General features: G+C 37.8%; 5 protein-coding genes across 8 annotated transcripts in view; 3 read left to right on the top strand and 2 right to left on the bottom strand.

The window, feature by feature from the left end:
* LOC111345463 (uncharacterized) overlaps window positions 1-9,714 on the bottom strand; it is a 32,615-nt gene extending 22,901 nt beyond the window's left edge. Inside the window, 2 exon segments of the mRNA XM_088737951.1 lie at window positions 6,908-7,056; window positions 9,552-9,714. Of these exon segments, the coding sequence (XP_088594077.1) occupies window positions 6,908-7,009 (102 nt within the window). The 5' untranslated portion in view covers window positions 7,010-7,056; window positions 9,552-9,714.
* LOC111345465 (uncharacterized) lies at window positions 1,065-9,071 on the top strand. Of its 4 annotated transcripts, none has more exons than XM_088737949.1 (4): window positions 1,065-1,352; window positions 1,999-2,207; window positions 2,923-2,996; window positions 7,151-9,071. In XM_088737949.1, the coding sequence occupies exons 1-4, from the start codon at window positions 1,326-1,328 to the stop codon at window positions 7,153-7,155; spliced, it is 315 nt and encodes a 104-aa protein (XP_088594075.1). In that variant the 5' UTR covers window positions 1,065-1,325; the 3' UTR covers window positions 7,156-9,071. The 4 variants fall into 4 exon arrangements, 2 of the variants coding, with proteins under 2 accessions (XP_088594075.1, XP_088594076.1); XM_088737950.1 differs by having other exon boundaries at window positions 1,078-1,352; window positions 7,877-9,071; XR_002696287.2 differs by lacking the exon at window positions 1,065-1,352 and having other exon boundaries at window positions 1,404-2,207; window positions 7,877-9,071.
* Window positions 9,425-10,479, top strand: LOC148720045 (uncharacterized). Its single transcript, XM_088737563.1, has 4 exons — window positions 9,425-9,441; window positions 9,735-9,762; window positions 9,853-9,964; window positions 10,342-10,479. Exons 1-4 carry the CDS (start codon window positions 9,425-9,427, stop codon window positions 10,464-10,466), a joined length of 282 nt encoding a protein of 93 aa, XP_088593689.1. The 3' UTR covers window positions 10,467-10,479.
* Window positions 10,480-10,644: 165 nt separating this feature from the next.
* On the bottom strand, window positions 10,645-15,476 carry LOC111345462 (uncharacterized). Its single transcript, XM_022952743.2, has one exon. It carries the CDS (start codon window positions 15,474-15,476, stop codon window positions 12,525-12,527), a length of 2,952 nt encoding a protein of 983 aa, XP_022808478.2. The 3' UTR covers window positions 10,645-12,524.
* Window positions 15,477-16,100: 624 nt separating this feature from the next.
* Window positions 16,101-20,757, top strand: LOC148720044 (uncharacterized). Its single transcript, XM_088737562.1, has 6 exons — window positions 16,101-16,186; window positions 16,595-16,743; window positions 17,009-17,998; window positions 18,594-18,668; window positions 19,366-19,528; window positions 20,333-20,757. Exons 1-6 carry the CDS (start codon window positions 16,153-16,155, stop codon window positions 20,467-20,469), a joined length of 1,548 nt encoding a protein of 515 aa, XP_088593688.1. The 5' UTR covers window positions 16,101-16,152; the 3' UTR covers window positions 20,470-20,757.
* The last annotated feature ends 1,052 nt before the right edge of the window (window positions 20,758-21,809 follow it).

Below are 21,809 nucleotides of genomic sequence, written 5' to 3'. Positions count from 1 at the left end.
AGAGGACAAGGTCAACATGCAAGCAAGGCTAACATCATAGTGGCTGAACCAGCCGAGACACGTGTGACCCTTCCATAACAATGATAATGATCATTATTTTCCCTATGCAGTTTGTAAATGAAAATAATCGAGACCATATCATTAAGTTATTATTTTGGTCTCTGGATTGTTTTACTTTTAGTCCTAGCTCATTCTAAGTATATCTTTTCATGCGTCAGGTCGCAATAGATAACAGAAGCGTACTACTTCTACTTTTCGAGTTCTCTAATCGACAAATACTAACAGCCTTATGTTTTTTTTTTTTCCCATGGCACTGGATGTGTAAATAGTCGTAATTCGAAGCGTGGTCCACGGCACTTTTAAGTGCGACTCAATTTATTTATTTTCTTTGGAAATTTAATGCAGTACTGTCTTTTAAAGTGCACCTAAACCCAAAATTTTTTTTCGCTTAACGAAATAAGCTTATTTTTTGGAGTATTTCTGTGCAAAAATTTTTTAATTTGCTCAAATCTTTAATTTTCTATGCCCAGTCAAAATACGGAAAATCGGCCGCCATCTTGCCCCACGACCGAGTTTAAAGAAGAATGGCTCTAGCGGGTAATGTGACGTCAAATCGAGAACACGAAAGTCTGCATCTCACACATTTTCACTTGTTTGGGAAGATTGTCGTCGATATTGTCCGAAATATGCCGACTAGGTGTGTTGTATGAAGAATGTATGAAGCGCGATACCCTCTTGCAAATTTCGCACGTTGCTACATCCTTCTACAACACACTTAGTCGGCATATTTTCGGACAATTATCGACTACAACCTTCCCAAACAAGTGAAAATGTGTGAAATGCAGACTTTCGTGTTCTCGATTTGACGTCACATTACCCACTAGAGCCATTCCTCTTTAAACTCGGCCGTGGGGCAAGATGGCGGCCGATATTCCGTATTTTGACTGGGCATAGAAAATTGAAGATTTGAGCAAATAAAAACATTTTTGCGCAGAAATACTCAAAAAAATAAGCTTACTTCGTTAAGCGAAAAAAATTTTTTGGGTGTAGGTGCACTTTAACTTTTATCTTTGTGAAGACTTGCAGCAGATAGATTTCAGTCTTCGATGATTTTGAGTCAAATTCTGTTCTATCGATAGTGCGGAACGGTTACGAAGTTTAGTCAGGGTAGTCTACCTTTTATGACTTACTTTCTGTTCATACTACGTCATATGTTAATTTTTATGCGAATGTTTCAGCGCTCATTTCAGCTCTCTGTGAATGAGAGGCAGTGAAATGTCTACGTTAAAATGCATTATTATTTGCTGTCTCCTATTCATTAGCAAATGCTGTGCGCAGCAAATTGTTTCGTGGTAAGTGTATAGACCTGTCCTGTCGGCGACCGATTGTCTCTCAGTTTTGTTTTTTGAAGAAGTTATCGCTTACGTTTTTAATACATCGCATAAAATTTTCGTCATTCGTATTTAAAAGCAGGAAATGTAATGAAAGACTGATTTTCTCAAAGGCTATGAATAGAGGCCAGTCCTACTGATAAAGGATGAACCGCAGCGCGGGTACATAGGATTTTAACCTTTATGCTGCGATAAATATGCTTTTCGTGTCGCATTTAGCTTTCACTATGTGTAAACAGATTTCATTTCATGTTTCAAATGAACTTGCGTGACTGTTCGAATTCTCTTTGTTGAATTTAACTACAAATTATATTTGAATATAAGATTAGTCAGCGTTGTTGTCTGTGATTATGCAAATTCCAAATTTGATTTTGAAAGACTCTTTTCTTCAACATGGCTGGTTGAATAAACGATCGCACGCTTCTTAACGTTTACTCGCCTTAAAAGGATGCTTTCGTTGCATGCTAGATCGGAGTTTGAACGGTCGCAACCCAAAGGGACTGTAACGTGACATTCCAAAGAAAGGTTGCGAAGAAGAAAAGCCCACGTTTTCTCTGTTGTAAAAGCAAACAGCCACATTTCACCACGATATATTCTCTATCTACAGCTGAAATATCAGTTGCCGAAGTTATATTCTTGGACACAAAAATTTTCGAAAGCGAGAGGTTTCACAGGGAATCGACGGACCCATTGCAAACGCTTTGCTAGACAGAGCGAAGACCTCGAATTTTCGGTGTCTAGTGCTTTAGCACGTACACACGGCTATGGAAGAGCGCAAAAAGTGCTTCATATACCGCAAATTATGACGTTATACAGGTAAGGCCACACACAAGTATACATTTTGTGATAAATGATATGAACGGGAAAGAAAATGTTATCTAGAGAATGTGTAACCTAATCGATTCATGAACACGAGGAGTTGGGAACGAAAAGACTAAGACGAATCCCATTCAAGAAAAAAAGAGCAAGGAATAGTCGCGACAAATAAATTAGGAAGCGAAGGGAAACGAGGAATTGATGAATCCACGTGGTTTTCGACCATGAGAATTGAGAAACCCACGCGAGCCAGTAAATCTGCTGTCGTTGACGGATAATTTCTTTGAGTAACGAACCGTCTGAGAACGCTGTGTCATTTCAATCGACAAAATAATTTTAAAAGTTGTGGTGCTCATGAAATTGAAGGATTTGGGTTTCTTGCTCTCTTCGCGAGCTGAGGGAGTGATAACTACAGGAATTTCAAACCATTTCTAAGAATAAAAACACCGATAGCCGTCCAGAGTAGCGATGAACAAGGTTTTCAGGACCACGAAGAAAAGAAGAGGTAGATGCAAATTAAAGGTTTTTATAAGTAAATCTATTTCTAAATCTTCTTGGTTTATAGCTTTGCTGCCGACTATAAGTTCTGCTATGTAAAATATCTAAACAGATGTGAGGGTGTAACTGCGTGACTATGCGTTATAGTTGGGCTACGATTTTGCTGTTTGATTCAAGTTCACTTAGCTTTCTCGTTTTTCGTATTCTCTGTCATTAGGTGTAGTTCGTTTCCTTTGTCGTCGTTGATCAAGGTTTTAGTGGTGCGTGCCATTGACGTTGCGGGATCAATATGTAAGTTTTTCAAAATTCTATTTCTATTTTCGTCTTGGTTCATATCTTTCTAGCCATTGTTTACTTACGCTTTGTGCATGATAATTAGCGATGTTACGCCCTCGTGGTCGCATGGAAATTTTCTATGAAATTTAAATGTTCTTTTATTTTAACTGAATTGCGGGGCAAGCTCATTAGGTACAATTGGTATTTCGCTTTTTATCGCATGTTTATTGAGTCACCAGTGTTTCTCTTAATTATTTTCATTGTATTTCGTTTGTGAATCTCCACGCGTGTTCTTACACTAGGTCCTCTTAACTTATTGATTTCAGTTTACGGAACAACATAGAAATTTAACATGATCAGCGGTTAAATTGCTTTGGCGTCTCCGTAACATATTCCCGTGTTTTGGCTCGTTACTACCCATCTGCTCACGATTTTTCTTGGCATTCCAATTCGCTTTGATGTTCGCTTACCGTTACAGAGGGATTTTTCACTAAGTTCAACTAGGCAAACTGATTGCAAATAAAAGCAAACTTGGAACTCATGCTTTTTAAGTTAACCACAAAAGAATAGTATCAAGTACTCATAGAAGAAGATTGTGTGTGTCAAGAATGAAGTTTTTGACTTCAGCTGATATTGAATTAAATCCTAGTCGTCTTCAAGATGTCAAAACTCAAACTACATTGTCATTAGGCATCACCATGTTGTTAAATTTTCGATTTCGTCAGCTGAGTTTGAGACTCTTTGATGTGGGTGATGCAAGTGACTGTTTCTTTAGAGCTGTTTCTCATCAGTTATATGGTGATCCTCATCACCACTTGTAAATCCGACAAGATGTTATTAATTATCTCACGACAAACCCAGAATATTTCAATAAGCAATACCCACAGTTCATGGGAGACAATTTGGTTAATACGTTACAGCAAGTTTAAAAATCTTGAGAATTGATGTTGTAGAATCCTATCAAAATTTTCTTGATGCAGCTTTAATTGTACCACCTCATTTATCGCGAAAGCCTCCAGCAACAATTTATTCAAGTCATGTAAATAAAGTGCATTAGGTATCAACAATGCTTTTTACGTGTAGCTCTAGTTCATTAGAAAGTCAGCATACTAATGACTTAAACAAAATAGAACAAAATGTTGTCTCTGAAGAATCACACAACCCCAGCCTACAAAGGGAACCCAACAGGTACATGGGGGGATACGGGAAAGAAAAGAGCAAACGAAAGTAGGAAGCAGACATCTAAGACCAGTGAGGTAAGTGTCAAAACGAATTGCAATCCTTACCCGAGAGATATGTGAACTATGTTCACAAATTGTGTTCAATTTTAGCTAAATAGTAGAAAGGTGTACCTGTTGCTTACCGTTTCGCTATATTGAACTTATTGAACCAGTGAGCTTGTCCTTCGTCCATTCATTCAGAAAATGTTTACCAACAAACATTTGACTTAATCATAATGATAGTACTGAAATGTTGTTGCCTTTGAACTGTATTACTTTCCCTTTTTTCTCTTGGACTGCAAGATGTCTAGTAATGTGTATATTGTACAAGCATTTTTAATTTTTTATTTTTTTTATGGGAACACAGCTAACTGAAAGATCTGTGTCAGAAGTTTGTGTTTATGCAATTATATTAGTTCCAGTTACATAATATAGAGTTCTTCCAGTTTCGTTGCTTATTAACTCTGAACCAAGTTTTAATAGAAAAAGCTTTTTCCATCTCTCCATGTAGGCCCATTATTTAGCCCATGACATGCTATTATCCGTACTTTGTAGACAATTAGAATACAAATTATACCTATGTTTCCTTAGAAAATCAGCAGTTTCTGGTTGATGAAAGTGTTACTTTCTACATTCCGTTTTTGCTGGCAGTGTTCATTGGTTATGTACTTTCCTCCAAATACAATTGGTAGATTAGTTACAAAAGCCCACAATCAGAATCAATTCAGCTCTAAGCTTTAGCAACAATGCACTATACGAATATAGTTTTATATCTGACCACTTGCAGCCCAGAGGCTGAATTACGGGCGCAGTGTAAGGTTGAGAACAGACGTCAGCATATCAGGCGCCTCTGGCAGCCGCTTCAGTCTATCGATCTCACCTTCCCACCCATCCCACCCCAGGGGAGGACATCCATCACACAGTAATCTCGTGTGTGGGAAATTAACGTCTCCTACCCCAACCCTGCAGGATACGGGACCTCCATTTATTCGTCCCTATCCGAGAAGACTAGAATATCTAACCATTTCTTGATGTTATAGAAAGGTAGCAAATTCTTCTCAATTATTTTAAGACCTTGAGTGTTGCTCCGGCCCTCCCGTACAACAGTCTAGCGCTTTATCCATTGAGCTATAGCGGGAGGCGGACTATATCACCAATGGTCCTAAAGAAGACGTTGCTGATAACTGCAACGATTCAAAATGCATACAAACAACTACCTAGCACTAGACACATGTATGCCTTGGCATACCTACTTTTATTCGTGTCAAGAAAGGACTCGTAAAAGGAGAAGCGAAACGCTTTCCAGGAATAATTTTGTCACGCTCCACATGTCATAGATTAAATACATTTAATTGTTCAAAATACGCTAAGAGAATAGGGTACACCAAGATGTAATTTTGAATTACGCCGTTTACTAAAGGCGTAAGTTATTTCAGTCGCCGGGTAGTATACATACTGTAAGATTTTACGCCGTGAAGTGACGCAGTAATTTCTTTCAGTCAGTAATCGTATTTCATAATGTAAGATATTACGCTTTTAACTAACGGCGTTATTTCTTTTGCATGTTTATATACAAACTGTAAGATTTTACGCTGTGGAGAGGCTCCCCTATACTCCTCTGTAAACTCAGTCAGTTAAAACTATTTGGCCTTTTCACGCATCACGAATAATATCCAAAATTATTTCACGTTTGCGCGAAATTTGGGACGATCACGTTTCACACAAAAACAAAATAACCAAATTCACGACCAGTCATCTATGACAATAGATTACGTAGTGCCTCATCTTCGTTGCTCAAGGATCATTAGTGGTCTGTATCTTTATCGATCCATATGAAGTCCATGACCTATCAAATCCTGGTCAAACTTAATCGCAGCCGTTTGAGAACAATACGTACATTTTCAAAACAATTAAACACCTGGGAATTCATCACGCAAAACAAAATGGTTCACGAATCACGTTTTTTACATAGCTATTCATTCACGAGTCACGTTTAGATAAAAAAAATTAGTTCACGTGGACATGAAAAGATTTTATCATCTTTCATCACAACTCACGAATAATGAAAAGCTCAAATCACGAATCACGTTTTTTACATAGCTCTTCATTAACGAGTGACGTTTAGATAAAAAAAAATAGTTCGCGTGGACATGAAAAGATTTTCTCATCTTTAATCACGATTCACGAATAACGAGAAACTCAAATCACGAATCACGTTTTTTACATGGCTCTTCATTCACGAGTCACGTTTAGATAAAAAAAAAAAAAAAATTATAAATTATTTCGCGTGGACATGAAAAGATATTCTCATCTTTAATCACGATTCACGAATAATGAGAAACTCAAATCCCGATTCACAAGAAACAAAATTGCCCAAACACGCTTCACGTAAAAAGGGAAACCTCCGTAATTGATAGCGTAGTTTCGTTCATCCAGTAACGTAAATTACGTTAAGATTTTACGCAGCTTTAACGGCGTAAAATCTTATAGTCGATAACATACATACTGTAAGATTTTGAAAGTCAACTGGCTTCAATGTGAATTGTTCAAGTTCAGGAGCGAACCTTATCTATTCATTTTGTTTTTCCTGACGATTCGATTCTCTACAAAGGACTATATTTACAATTCTTTGAAGTAAAATACATAAGCTCCATAAACCATTTACTCTACATTTCTAAATGCCTTTATCTTAAATTTACTACTTACCTTTTTTTGGGGTTCCGAAGTGTAACCAAACCATGTATACGTTTTTTTTCCGACGGTTAAAACTAGCGGAACAGCCGCCGCCATTTTGAAGAAGAATCGCATAGCTTTTCTTTGGTTTTGGTTTATTGCAGGCACTTGATAGGCAGAACCTACAATCGGCGACAAAATTCAGTGACAAAAAAACACCACTGATCTTTTTAACCCCTTCTATTACTTCAATTTTACCTCCTTTTCCTGTGCTAGGTTGACCCAGTGGGGAAGGGGGAAGCTACTTCGTGTTTACAAGATAAAACACGTGACGGCGATGAATGGTTCTGACAACTCGGATGACTCTTTTGCAGTTGACTCAGCACCACGTGTTTACAAGAAAAAACATGACGGTTAACTTTGGAAAATTGAGGAAATTTTTCCAGGCTGATTAATTTTTTTTAAGGATTGGGAGACGCCTTCCATTGGAACGAACATCAATACAAGTTAAAACTATCGGTGTCGGCTCGGCTGATTTATGCCGCGAGATTTTAATCAAGCCGCGGCATTGACACTCGCAAAACTAAATCAGGAAATAGAGGATTTTCAAGGACTTTCTTCGTCGTTCTTTATACAGAATCAGAGTACTATTTTTAAAATAACGACTGTGAAACATTTTGCCGACGCATATATACAGTTGTCCGGCGACGATAGAAATCGTTAAATTACAATTTACACTCACGGTTAATAATAGCTCAAATTTTGCTAATCATGCACGTTGCTCCAAAATTTTCTTCAGACGCAATTACCAGATCTGTTCAAAACGTAGAGTGGGTATTATTTCATGCAATTGTTCTGGGGCGGTTTAACCCCACTTTCAGGTTAGCGTACGTGGTTTCCTGGTAATAAATGGAGTGGCAGATTATAATTTATTTGATATTTTGAAACCAAAGATTTGACGATTACCAATTACATTTCTCTGATTGGTAATTTCATTTTCAGAATGAAGTGACACCCAGGGAAGTAGACCACACCGCACGCCATGCGTTTGTTTGAAGTAGACCAATTAGCCCTGCAGTTGAACCGCACTGAAGATGTAGTTGGACATTGTTACAACTGGAAAATCGAAAATCACACGATCTAGATTTTTAATGGCAGAATACAAGGTCAGCATGGTAGCGAAAGAAAAATCCTAGTGGCAAAACTGGCAGAGACACGGCCATAATAATAATAATGATCATTATTTTCTCCTACACAGTCTGTGAATGAAAATCGAAAATCACTCGATCTAATTTTGGAACTCCAGAAGACAAGGTCAACATGACGACTTCAACACGGATGAAGTGTGTAATTCTGCGAGCCCCACTCAAGTGGGGTTCATGTAAGCGAAGCTAAAATCATATTGGCTGAGCCGGCCGAGACACGTTTGACCCTTCCATAACAATGATAATGATCATTATTATCCCTATGCAGTTTGTAAATGAAAATAATCGAGTTCGTATCATTGTAAAGTTATAATTTTGGTCTCCGCGCTGTTTTAAGTTCAGTCCTAGTTCATGCTAAGTATACTTCTTCATGCGTCAGGTCGTAAAAGAGTATAGAAGCTTATTACCTCGACTTTTCGTGTTCTCTAATCATCAAATGCTGACAGCCTTATGTTGTCTCGCCTCAGGGTACTGGATATGTAAACAGTCATAATGAGGAGAAGTGGTCCATGCCACTTTCAAGTGTGGCTTATTTTATCACTCTCTTTTCGAAATGTAATGCAGTAATGTGTTTTAACTTTTATCTTTGTGAAGACTTGCAGAAGATATATTTCAGTTTCAATAATTTTTCAAATTTTACAGCTCTCTGTGAATGAGAGGCTGTGAAATGTCGATGTTAAAATGCATTTTAATTTGCTGTCTGCTATGCCTGAGCAAATGCTGTGCGCAGCAAATTGTTTAGTAGTAGTAAATAGACCTGTCCTGTCGGCGACTTGTCTTTCAAATTTGTTTTTTGAAGAAGTTATCGCTTACGTCTTTAATTCGTCTCATAAAATTTCCGCAAGTCGTAATTAAAAGCAAGAAATGTAATAGCGGACTTATTTTATTGAAGGCGAGGAGTGGAGACTCACAATATTTAAATTTATTTCCTCCTGCGACGCTTAAGCTATCGAACCCTTGTATGAGGCAATAAAATATTTTAGAGCATTTTATTTCATTTTAGCACCTTAAATCCATTGCTTGCGACTAGATGTGGCTCGGTTAACCAATAATCAATCGATGATTCAGGCGGTCGAGCAAATTTCCATTCATACCGACATACCAGAAGTTTAAAACCACAGACAATAAATTTCCGTCTTTCAACATACTTTGTACTTTAAACGACGTGTCGAGAAGAGATGGTTTTTACTCTTAGTAAACTATTTTCAAGGTTGTTAAGCGAGAAAACAACCTCCTGGTTTTTTTAGTCAACTTTCAACCTCTAATTCTGTGTAACGATGAATTCTCTCGATAAAATTAATGATCAAAGCAACAAGCAATTTTGACAAGGATTGCAGAAAATAACATGCCCAAACTTGCCCGGTACGAGTAATAGTACGTGTCCACGGTAAAACTCAGCTATAACAAAAAACTATTAAAAGAAATGAGTTTGTTTGATCTTAGACGTTACAAAACGAGGCAATGGAACTCACCTTTCTTTCCTGAGCTGATATTTGCTCTGCAGCAGCTGCGTGGAATCTATTGTTTTTGGAAAATCGTCACGTTATAAGCGACTGACTGACTTAAACACGAAGGCGCGCTATATAAGGAAGTCTACCCTGGGAAGACCTAGGCTCATTTGTCACTCACCGTTGACGTGCGCGGGTCAAATTTAGAAAGGCGGGCGATTTGAACACTCGAAAGGTAAGGTATACGAGAATTGCTGTGCCTTTCCTGTCTTTACTTGCCCTAGAATTGAAATATCTTTATTTAATACCAAGTAGTACTTCACAGATTAGAATTTTATCAGACGAAAGTTTAATCGAGGAGCTGAACGGTTGGCTTACCGTGAACAACGGGGAGATCGTTCGGGTAGAGAAACCACGAAAGAAAAAATCCACGCCAGGTAAGTTGGCTCTTCAACGAATCATATTTACAACAAGATTGCAAACTGATATTAATCCACTTTTCGCAATGTCTATGCCAATAATTGTTCTATTTGTAATGTCAAGTCCGATCCGAGGGGGGTATTGTATAATACTGTCAGACCGTGAAGCATAAATATTCAATGTCCTGTTTCCAATGATCGGGAACTCGCAAAACGGATAAATATTTAAAGGCCATATGTTGGGTCATACTTTTTAATCTGAATTGTATGCCTTTTTCTGCCAGCTACAAAATCTTATCTTGGGCGTTTTAGTTTGCCGAAACATATTTTTACCCTCCATTTGCAACGTTCTCGAACGATGTCCTTTACAGCGCTAATTTTGCTTTCTTTGACAGTTTCCGAAGACAAGGAAGCCACGGAAAATGCAGCGGCAACATGTGTCGAGCTGCAGCACGAGCTCATTAGTCAAGAGATCGACAATAGACGTTTTTATACAATTCTAACCCGCCACGGTTTATAGCGCGATCTTATTTACATAGCCAGGAAGGAAGCATTGGGATGTTACATGGAAGATGTTTGAAAGGTCCTGCCAGTCTGTGTTGTGGAAGATCTTCGGAAACGGTGGCCAAATCCTAATGGAGTGCCATACTGTGCTCACCGTCGTTCATAAAACCAGCATTACAATACTCCATCAGCACTTCCCTACAAAATAGTATACATTTCTTTGTATAATGACAATAAGGTACAATAGAAGCTATATTCTTTCACAATACACTGTATGCCCTAATTCTGAACTCCACTATGCAATATCTTGAGGGATTGATCAGCATTTTCCATGTTCTTCTTCCACTGATTGTACCTTAGGTTGTGATCCTACTAGGAGAAAAAGAAGGAAATGGGTTGTAGTTTATTTCCTCTCAATAAAGATTATATCCTTGCGAAACCAATTTCCAGCTTTCTGTTAATTTCTGGAAGTTTCTAGAAATTTCTAGAATATGACAGTTTTATTCCAGAATCCTATTCTAGCTTTTTCCTAGAAGATATTTTTCCAGATTTTCCAAGTTTTAAGTTCTTTCAAAAGCTGGAAATAGCTGGAATTTAATGCATGTATTAGCTGCTGCTAGAAATTGACAGCTTTTTCCAGTCTGCATTGCTTGCAGAAAACTGGAATAAGCTGGAAGTAGTTAACAACTAATTTACATAATAGCAAACCTGAGAGAAATTGTCAGCTTGGTCAGTTTCATTTTATTTCAAAATCTTGAAATAGAATAGGAAAAGAAGTACTTCACCTTATCGCTTGATAAACTAAAAAGTAGTAACATTTACACAACTATCATTGGCTCTTTCCTTTTTTGGGGGGGGGTTTTACCTTTATGGGTTAGCATAAAATTCTAGATCTACCTTTTCAAGATCAGTGAGATCTTTTCTTTTTTGTTAGGAATGGTGATCAGTGATTTGATATTTAAAATAATGTTGCAGGAAACCCTGAGTAAATTGATTAACCAGTTTTGGGCAGGTACGCTTGATGTACAGTTCTAAGTCACCTGTCATTGAAAAATGAATTCTCAGTGAGCTGATTTTTTTTCATTAAGCAAAGCCACTATTAAAAAATCTATTAGCAGATTTGTCTGATTATACAGTCATCTAGTCAATGACTACCACTGGTTTTACGAAAATAAGTTTCTCATAATCAATTTAAAAATTCTGACAAATTCTCTTCACTGCAGAGTTTTGAATAGAAAATTGCATAAAAGAATTTACATGAATGAAAATACAAGATACAAACTAGAACTTACAGCTTGTTTCTGTTGTCTTCCCTCGTATTTTAGTCCAAATTTTTCTTAAGAATTATTGAATCACATTGTGACTACCTCTGAAACCTTGAGAATGGTTGCTTTTGAGGCCTCACATCATGAAGAGCAAACTTTACAGAAAGATACTTAATACTACAAGTACAATGACAAATAAGTCAATGACTCACTTTTTTTGTAAATTACAAACAACTTTATCGACAATGACCGCTGAAATTTGGAGCCGTAGCAACACACCTATTGTTTGGGTTGCCAGAAAGGTAAATGATTTTCTCAAGGATACAGTCCACAGCGACAACAGTGTACTTGTCATCTTCACCTGTAACTCTGAGGAGGTGCTTTGCTTTATCACACACAAGGAAAGGGTTTTCAAAATCTAAAATAATGGGCTTAATTAAAGTAAAAACGGTTTTTACATTACTCTCAAACAAAAAGTATTCAACAAAAGCCATGTAGTTCCCTCCATTATGCTCCACAAGAACTGCAAATCTACAATGTTTTCTCATTCTTTCATAGATCCTTGAGTAAATGACATGACCATTTACAATCACACGTTTTGCTTCTAAAAAGACTGGTCCATCGGTGTAACTTGAAGGAAGTAGTAAGGATGCCTGTTTATAAATGTCATTGTTGACTGCCCACTTCCTAGGGGCTCCTGCAACTTGACAGTTTGCCGCATCCTTCACATTTCGTAGGCTTCTCTCACCAGAAAGCATTTGCTCCACAAAGCATCGTACATTGATTTCAGTAATTAAATGGCATTTGGTTCAGAGAGAATTTTGAGCATACATCATCCAAATAAGTTGGCGACACTGGTTTCCTGTCCCATGAACACTCTCTAGTAGGGCTCCATTTAAATCTTCAAAAGGAAAACACGACCATGCCCAAAGGGGCCCCCATGCTTGTACATAAGTCACTAAATGTGCTCCAATATTATGCAGATTTGGACTGCAGTTGCTATCCCCATAAAGAACCTGGTGATCCCTGTAAAAGCTGAATAAAACATCTCTAGCCAAAGATAGTAAATCTGGTGTTATATTATCTTCAAGTAGTATGTAAATACCTTCTACTAGGCAAGCAAAATGTTGCAAATACTTTTCTGGTAAAATGTCCATGAGGCATGGTATAGAATAAAAAAGAAGCCATGCTTGTAGTTCAGATGCCTTGAAATAAGCTCGACTTGTTTCCAGTTGTCGCGGAAGTCTTTGTATAAAGTCAGGTGTTTTCATTTCTTTCAGTCTTTTGTCAATAGTTTTTGTTTTGTGTCCAATGAACCAAGGCTTCTTATGTTTTGATGAGGACAACCAAAGATTAAGAAGTTGTTTTGTTACACCCAGTAAGACACCATGCATGTAGTCTGGGACAATTCCAAGTACCAGGTCAAACCAAGGAAACTTTGCCAATGGTGTCACATCATGGAAACCTCTCACTCTGCGACCACTTTCCATAGCAGACAAAGAATTCTCTACCACACTTTCACTAGTTCTTGCAGGTGGATCTTTGAAAGGATAACAACGTACATGTCCTTTGCCTTGCTTTGTAACAAAACCTTCCTCTTCGCAGGTAATGCAACCATTGATACCATTATGGTGTCTCGTGTACATAAGGTATACTTTACCTTGTAGGTCTGTAGTGCCAAGTGCAAGCATAACTTTAGGACTGCATTTCTCCGAGATGGTGAAACCTTTACACTTCAGTCGGTTAAGGTCATCTGTAAACACCTCAAAAAAAGTGGAAAACCTGGGTTTTCCCTTCCCTTGCCATAATCCCCAGAGTATCATGTTCTTCTTTGTAAACCGTTCTTCTGGAGGAAGTTCATTTATGGCAAGGAAAACAGGCCAAATATTAACCTTTGAAGATTTGTATAATGGTATGCCATCTGTATTAAAAAGTAGAGTTAAATTGGCTTTATTGGAGAGAAACCCTCCAGGTTCTTTAAATTTCCTGTATACTGTTCCATCAACAATGTCCCTGATATTTGATGAACAGTTTGGTGTGTCTTTATATTGTTGAATTTTCATCCAGATGCTGTTGTGCTCCAGAAGTTTTTTCAACTGCTGTTCAATTGAAACAGTCACAAAGTACAAGTTCCTCTGCTTTTTAGCCTGATTACCCAAATTGCCACCAAAACGTAAATCTGCACATTGGTTTCCCCCATTGTCTGTTGTATTGCACCGATAAACACTCTCATCCTTTGGAAAAATCGAAAAGCACTTTCCACAATAATCAAAGATGTTAACAATGCAATCTCCTAGTGTTTCTTTAATCTCACTGAGTGTCAATGACAGTAAGGTGTTATCTTTTGGGGCAATGAATTTAAGAAGATCTAACAGGTCAACAGAAGCAGAGCCGCTTAATTTATGTTTAGCAATGTATGATAAAATTAGTATGCTCAGTTTCTCCTTTTCACTAACTAGTGACGGGGTCATGTCAACAGAAGTATCTGAGACTAAGTCTGTCTCCTGGTCTCCTGAGTCTGATTCACTACTGGATGTCGATTGCTCTGTTTCAGAGGAACTATAATCAGTGCAACTGGCTGCGGAACAGTCTGAGTCTGATGAGTATGTTACATCCACACAAATAACTGGGTCACAATATAAATTCTCAGAAGCTGGGCAATGAGTAACAACACTCTGGGCACTGTTCCCTTTGTTGTAACAATGTGAGCTTTGTCTTGAAATTTCAGCATCACAAGTGCTGTTATGAGCTAAAAAGTGTAAATATTCTTTTCCTGAAATTGACTGATAGAAACTTGAAACAAAGCTTGCATCTTCCTGTCTAGGTGATTCATTTGAAATAGCTGAGCAATGTTCAGAGTTAAAGCTTAAATTTTCCTCCAGATAAGCAGTAGAAGAGTTTTGTCCTTGAACAAAAGAGCCATTAGCTGAACACTTTCTTCTCCACAATCTCGTTCGGGAATTTAGGGTTTGTTGATGTTCTTTCTCGCCAAGGTTTGTTTTACCATGAGTTTTAATTAAATGTGAAATCACTCGCTGCTTTGAAGAGAGAAGACTGCCACACAAACTGCACTTCCACTTTGAGAGCCCATCAGGTAATGTAACACAGGTGAAATCTGGGTCCGTAGCATGAGCAGAATCCATATGTACGTCAAGATTTCTCTTGGAGACGAGCAACTTCCCACAAATGTCACACAACCACTTTTCGTCGTCTCCATTAGCTCCTCCTCGCAATCTTAAAACCGGCAGGCTAACTGAAGGGATAAATTCAGCTGGTTGGTTTCCTTTCCATGTTACTGGCATTTCATCTCCGTCACTATACCTTGTGGAGAGCTTTTCCTTGATTTTATACTCATAACGGTTAACAAACGCTCTACTGAAGATTGTTTCTTTGGAACGATTGTCATGAAAACATAACGACGTTATTGCGGTTTTGAATACAGCCAAGTGTTGGATTACTTTGGTATCTTTCAAATTTATCTTTTTAAAATACTCTTTAAGCGATTCAAATACTGGAACAGCCATTCTCGTATGGTTCACGCTGTCAAGTACAGCCATCTTTCGATGAAGGTAGCGAGTTAGCAAATATTGAATTTCCCAGCAGCTTGACATGGCACAGGACGCTCGTAACTTCACAATAGCAGCTGGGAATGTCTCAAAAAAGAGTTTGTTCTGGATAAATGATATCTCTTCCATATAGGAAATATGCTGATCGCTCCGATCAGTTGTAGCTTCCAAAGTTTTGCTGAGAACCGCCATCATTTATCGTGTGCGATCGTACGATCGCATAACGTAAAAGCTGTCGTTACAGCGATCACCCGGTCAGCGGTGAAATTCGTTACAGAAGGTAAACCTCGGGGTGGTTGCTTCGACCGCTTGCTTCAGAAAAAATGCAAAGTGTGTCCAGAGTATCCTTTATTTTGACGCGGAGGACTTTGTTACGGATTTTTTAAATTAACTCTGCAAGAAAGAGTGATGCTCGGGAAGAGTGGGCGCGAAGCGAATAAAAAGAATAACGATCTGGCAAACCGGTCAAACCTAATACCCCTGGAATTTCACACGTCTTTGTTTTCGACCCATCCCATGATGTGATATTTATGGCCGACTTTGTAGTGACCGCAGCTTTTCAATACGATCAAAGCAAGATTTCCACCAGATTTGAATTTGGAAGCGTCTATTCATTCTGTGACATTCGTATCTCCACGTGTTTTACCGTGATCGTCCCTGGCGTGCATTTTAACTTGGAGCACCATTCTGTTCAGCTGAGTTCTTTTTAATTTCGATTTCTGAAAATGCCCAAGCACAAGTACGTTGTCGTTGACTGAGGATCGTGGGGAGTGGAGGCGCAGAGTTCTTCCAATATCATCGTTCGGGATCCCTTCAATGTGAGAGGAGATGAGTGTTCGCTGCAAGGAACGGTTCAGGGACAAAGAGACCCATGTTGTTTCATGGACATGTTCTTGCAGTATTTGGTGAGTTTGTACACCCAGTGTTTTTCTCAATTACATCGATTTTCGTTCTAAAGTGCATCATATGCTTGGTAAACCCGTTTTCCTCTGAATTACTTGGTTTGATCTTCACCTCAATGCTCATTAAACCATAAATCTTAAGACTTGCTCTTTGGTGTTAGGAGAGTTACTAATGATTTTTTTGCCAGGCATTGAGGGCTTCTTTAAAAAAAAAAACAAGCTGCAGGTCAAGTTGGAGTGCATTTCAGTCAAAATTACAGTTTAGTAGTTAGTCTAGCTTTAAAGCTAGTCTACTTAGTTATGTCTAGTCATAGTTAATCGAGGGTCCAGTTTTTACTACTTATAATGATCGGTAGTGGTGGAAGTACATGTAGACAGCTAAATTACATCTGATTTCATGTTTTCATATAGACACTAAGAAGGAAGCTGAAAACAAGGTCAATGAGCTGGTAACCCCTCAAGAAACCGAAGAGCCAGTCACAACCTTGGATGGACCTCGGCCTCGTCGAGAACCTAAGCCATCCAAAAGGAAGCTTGCAGCATTGGAGAATTCTGTTGAAAATATTTAAAAAAAAAAACCAGGAGTCTAATGCATCTCAAAAACAGAAACATATGAAGAGGAAAGCAGTGGTAGAAGATAAGGGTGGAACTGCCCCAGTAAATGAGAAAATGGCTTCCCAAAAACATAACACAAGAAGTCAAGAAAAACAGCAGGAAATTTAAATAACGGTGACAATCATGTTTCTGGGCAAAAGCAGTTGGTGTTCAAGAAACAGAAGAGTAAGAGGAAAGGAGAACAAGAAACAAATGACCAGGAAAAAGTAACATGCTAAAAGAGTCCAGAATCTGCTTTTGCGAAGGCAGCAAATCACTGTTAGTGATGATGAAAATCCTGATGGGTCTGAAACAATTGAAGCTCAGACAGTAGAGAAGACATCCAATCCCACACAGGGAAAAGAATCTGTGCCTCCATGTACTTCACTCCCTTTACATCAATCTCCAGCTGGGCACTTTAACTCCCCTCAACACCAGAAGTCTTCAGATGTAATGTATAGCCTGCCTTCTCCTCAGCAGTCTTTAGGTGGGAGTATTGGTTCACCCCAGTACCAGCCCCAGCCAGGTGAAACCAACTTCCTTATACCACAACACAGACAGCCGTCATGTGTAACCAACAGTTTGCCTCCTGTCCAACAATCGTCAGGTGCCAATACACCACAATGCCAGCAGCCTTCAGGTGTACCTAGCAGCTCACCTCCCCTCCAACAGTCTTTCAATGGCACCTTGGAGACACCTCGACACCACCAATCTTCAAGTGTAATCAACATCCTTCCTCCTTCATATCAGTCTTCGGGTGGCACCAACCGGTCAATCCGTCGTGCTTTAAATGTCACAAACAGCTACCCCTCTCCACTACAGTCCACAAATAAAAGATACATCACAGCACAAGAAGCCACAGATACATCTGGCACACACAGTTCACCCCACCAGCAACAACATACATGTACAGTGTCAAGATCATCTGGATCACCCCATTTTGAACAAGCTACACCACAGCAGGAGTTTTCATTCTTTAAGAGCTTACACCAATGCTCAGACTTTGATGTGTCAGATTTAGATCAAACAATGAATCCCAGCTATCAACTGGAAATGGGTGACCACATACATGTAAAAAGAGATGTTGTGCAACAAGGGGAGACATCATTCAGCAGTCTACCTACTGCATGCTCAGGTTGTCAGCCTCTGCTAATGTCTCTTAATAAACGAATTTGCAGCTTGGAGGCTGAATTTGAAAAACTGAAGAGGAAGCAAAGAAAGGTAAGGGTCTTGCTTTATTTGGGACTTTAATATCAAGTAGTGCACAGGTTTCTTTCACAGTGCTATTCATCTAAAGTAATGTTGAGCTTGTATATGCTTTGTATTATTACTCCGAAAAGTTAAATCACAGGTTTGTTAAAGTATTTTTTTGGCAACAAAAATTGTATTATTCATACATGTGTGTTTTTATGATGCCACAATGCTTTTGATATTAATAATTAGATTATTCTGGGTATGTAGTAACTGTGCAAACATGTCTGACAAATGTACAGCTGTATTGAGTCAGTCTTTTTCACTAATTGACACATACATAGTACATTTATTGTGACATGCAATCATTTGGCAATTTGATTGATTCTCTTACTTTCATAACTTAGCAGCAGATTCAAAGAATACTTATTTTTTTGTTATAGACATCATATTTCCAGCAATAAGTTCATAGCGCAAAATAGTTTAAGCTGTTGTTGGAAGCTAAGTTGCTTGGGGCAAACTGTCAATCAATATTGGAACATTGCGATACATTCTTGCAAAGTTCTGTGCAAAAGACCATCCACTTTAACTGTGACATGAGAGACATTGCATTGTCTATCAACAGGGAAAAGTGGTAATTGAAAATGAAGTTGCAGAGAAGGAGGACCCAAATGAAGAGAGATTCAGTGGGCTTACAAAGGTATTTCATCACAGCAGGGGGGGGGAACAATGCCAAAATACACTGTTTGAGCAGTACTATCTGTAAATAAAAGTCCTCCAGTAAATTGAGAACATTGTCCCAGAAGGTTTTGACACATTCTCACACAATCTCAAAGTTCATGAAATTTTAGTTACACTGGATCGTGTCTCGTGGAAATCTTCTTGAGTCTCCCAGTTCCGGGCGAAATCTTCAGATTCCTGGAAGAATTTTGTTTTTCTCCCAGAACAAGCCTCCTTAGAGCTGACACCCCCTTTATTTCTTTACTTCAAGATGCACATGTAAACCACATTGATGCATGTATGTTAAATGACTTCTTTACCTTAATGACATTAACTGTTTCCATTCACACCTAAAAAACTTATATTACAGGTACACGTATCTTACAAAAGAAATGATATTTGTAAATTTTTTTTAAGTCGTCATTCAGCTTTCTTGTCTTAAAAATCTGTGAATCTGATTGATTGGCCCACTGTATTCCTTTCGCTGATAGAACACAATTTTTCCCAAGTTGCTCCTATGGAGAAAGTATTTGTGATTTTTGGCTCAATTGCATAACTCTGTTGGTTTTTGACTGCAATCTTTAGAGTGTCTATTACAACAGACTTTACATGTATGTTCAAAACTGAGACTTGTAGTCTTATTGTTAATTACAGTTTATATTGTTTAACTGGTCAAGTTAATAGAGGATGCTACTGATGCTAAGTCAGCTGTGGAGGCACTAGCAAGGCAGCTTTACTCAAGTGAGGAACTGCACAATTCGTCAGTCACTGGTTTTCAGTGCAACAAAGATTATACAGCAAGGCCAGGCCTGAGTCCATCAAGGCGGAGCATTTTAGAAAGTGAGTTAATTTTTAAAGATGTATTTCTTTAATTATCTCTACACCCCTATATGTGCAAACTGTCTTAAATACAAAACAGATCTCCTGGTCTATCAAGCATTTGGTCTCCCTGATTAAAAGCAGCATCTTTTGCTGGCAATTGGCTTATAGTTAACCCAACATCTTCACAAAATTCAAAACATTTTAAACTGCTTTAAGTAGACTATGTGGTTTTGTGTCACAGGTCTTGGCTGCATTTCCTTGATTTTTGTTAACAAATATATGCAATAGACATAAACAGAAACTGAAAGAAAAGTTCTCATCGCTATGGCCATATGTTGTCAAAATACTGCAAATACATATTGTCGTACTACATACTGTCCAATCGTCAACATTTCCCACTACAATTATATTTACACTTCAAGTAACATAGGCAAACGAGCTTACATGTTTGTGTTTACAGCCTTTTTGTTACTCAATTAAAATTACCTAAAGATTCATTTGGGAGGGTGCAATTAATAGATTGTGCCATTTGTTGCATGGAATGGAGTGCAACATTGTTCAAAGAGAGCAATTGCAGACTCCCAAATGAATCATCAGATAATCTGAATTGGGTGGCAACAAGGATGCACACATGTAAGCTGACTACATCTATTTACTGGTTTAAATTCTGCAATTAAAATTCAGTAATTAACCTGTGATCAAAAATAAAGTTCTTTCAGCAAGTCAGAGTTCCTGTTTATAATTTGTGTTTTACACTATACAGTTTCAAATGTAAGACGCTTTTTACTTAAAATGCTTTCATTTGCTTTTTCCTTTTTACAGGTATTGTGTTAAGGAAAGGATTTCCTGCATTTACAAGGTCATCTGTGAGAAAGGACCTTGGCCTGGTCCTAAAGAAGGCCAGGGCAAATAAAGAAAACAAGGCCAAATGTAGAGGAAAAGAGCAGAGAAAGCTATGAGGAAGATTTTATTGTCCCTGTTTTTTTTTATCAAAAAAGACAATGTTTTCTAAATTCTTCAGTTTCAGTTCAGGATAGTCATAGAGACAAAGAAAAGATTTTAATATGTAACATATATTTTAGATAATTTGTTTTTACTGTTAAGAATTTCAAACATTTGTTCAAGTTATTGCTGGCAAAAACGTGATTCTTTTTTCTGTTGGGCATGTGAATGCTACCAACAAGAAACCTGTTAAGATTTACTGGCTTAGCCTTGTTGTATACATCTAATAAATTTTTTGAAATGGTTGAATGCCAAGTAAAAATTATTAACAGTCATTAGAGTGAACCATCATGAAGTAAACACCTGAAAAAGCTGGAATACATGTTGAAAAAATCTTGAAAATCTGGAAAATCTGGAATATGCTAGAAAAAGCTGGAAATTGATACATTATTTAATCACTGCTTCCTTTATGGAGTATGCAAGAATTTCCTAGAAAATTCTAGAAATCTACATTTTGTAATGAGCTGGAAAAAAGCTGGAAAAAAGCTCATTTTATCATAGTTTGTGATTTCTGGAATAAGCTGGCAAATTCTGGCTGACTCTACCCTAATTAGCATGTTTCATTAACATTCTAGAATGTTCTAGAATTTTCCAGAAAAGAAAACTGGTAAATTCTAGAAATTTCCAGAAATATTTTGTCATATTTCTAGAAAATTTCTAGAAATAACCAGAATATTCCGGTCTTATTTTGCAAGGGTACACAGATGCTATTTATAATAATTTTCATTGAGTCGCGAAGATTTCTGAGCATATGAATCCAAACTGATGTCATCATTCAAGAGAATTGAATGAGCATCAACTGAAAAAAGAAGTCATTTCAACAGAAAATGGAAAAGCAACTGAAATAATACTTTGCCTTGAACCATCCTTGATCATCAATAAACTCATTCCAAGACCAAAGCTACATCATCTCTGAAAAGGAAAGCAAACAAGTAGTAGCCTTACATCGTGAAATTTTAAGAGCTTCTGCAAACAACCTAGAAGCTGCCAAATACATACTAGGCAAAGCATATGGCAAAGCCTACAAGCATCGTCACTATTATATACCTGTAAATACAAGTACTGTCTTGAATAAAATAGACGCAAATGTGAAAAAGAGACACTACTTTCAAATGAATTCAGTCTTGATAATAAGTTGTGATTGATCATGACCATAGACAGATTACAACAATAACAACTTTATCAGTGAGGAAAAAAATGCCAATGTGTTGTAAATTGTAAAGTGCACTCAATGCATGACATGACACGAGTCATGTCCTGAATGATTTATTACTTTTTTTGATGAACAAACACCAAA

The sequence above is a fragment of the Stylophora pistillata genome, chromosome 11 (genome assembly GCF_964205215.1).
Source record: "Stylophora pistillata chromosome 11, jaStyPist1.2, whole genome shotgun sequence".
Lineage (NCBI taxonomy): Eukaryota > Metazoa > Cnidaria > Anthozoa > Scleractinia > Pocilloporidae > Stylophora > Stylophora pistillata.
The sequence above is the reverse complement of the archived record's forward strand: the minus strand, read 5'-3'. Positions and strand labels throughout refer to the sequence as shown.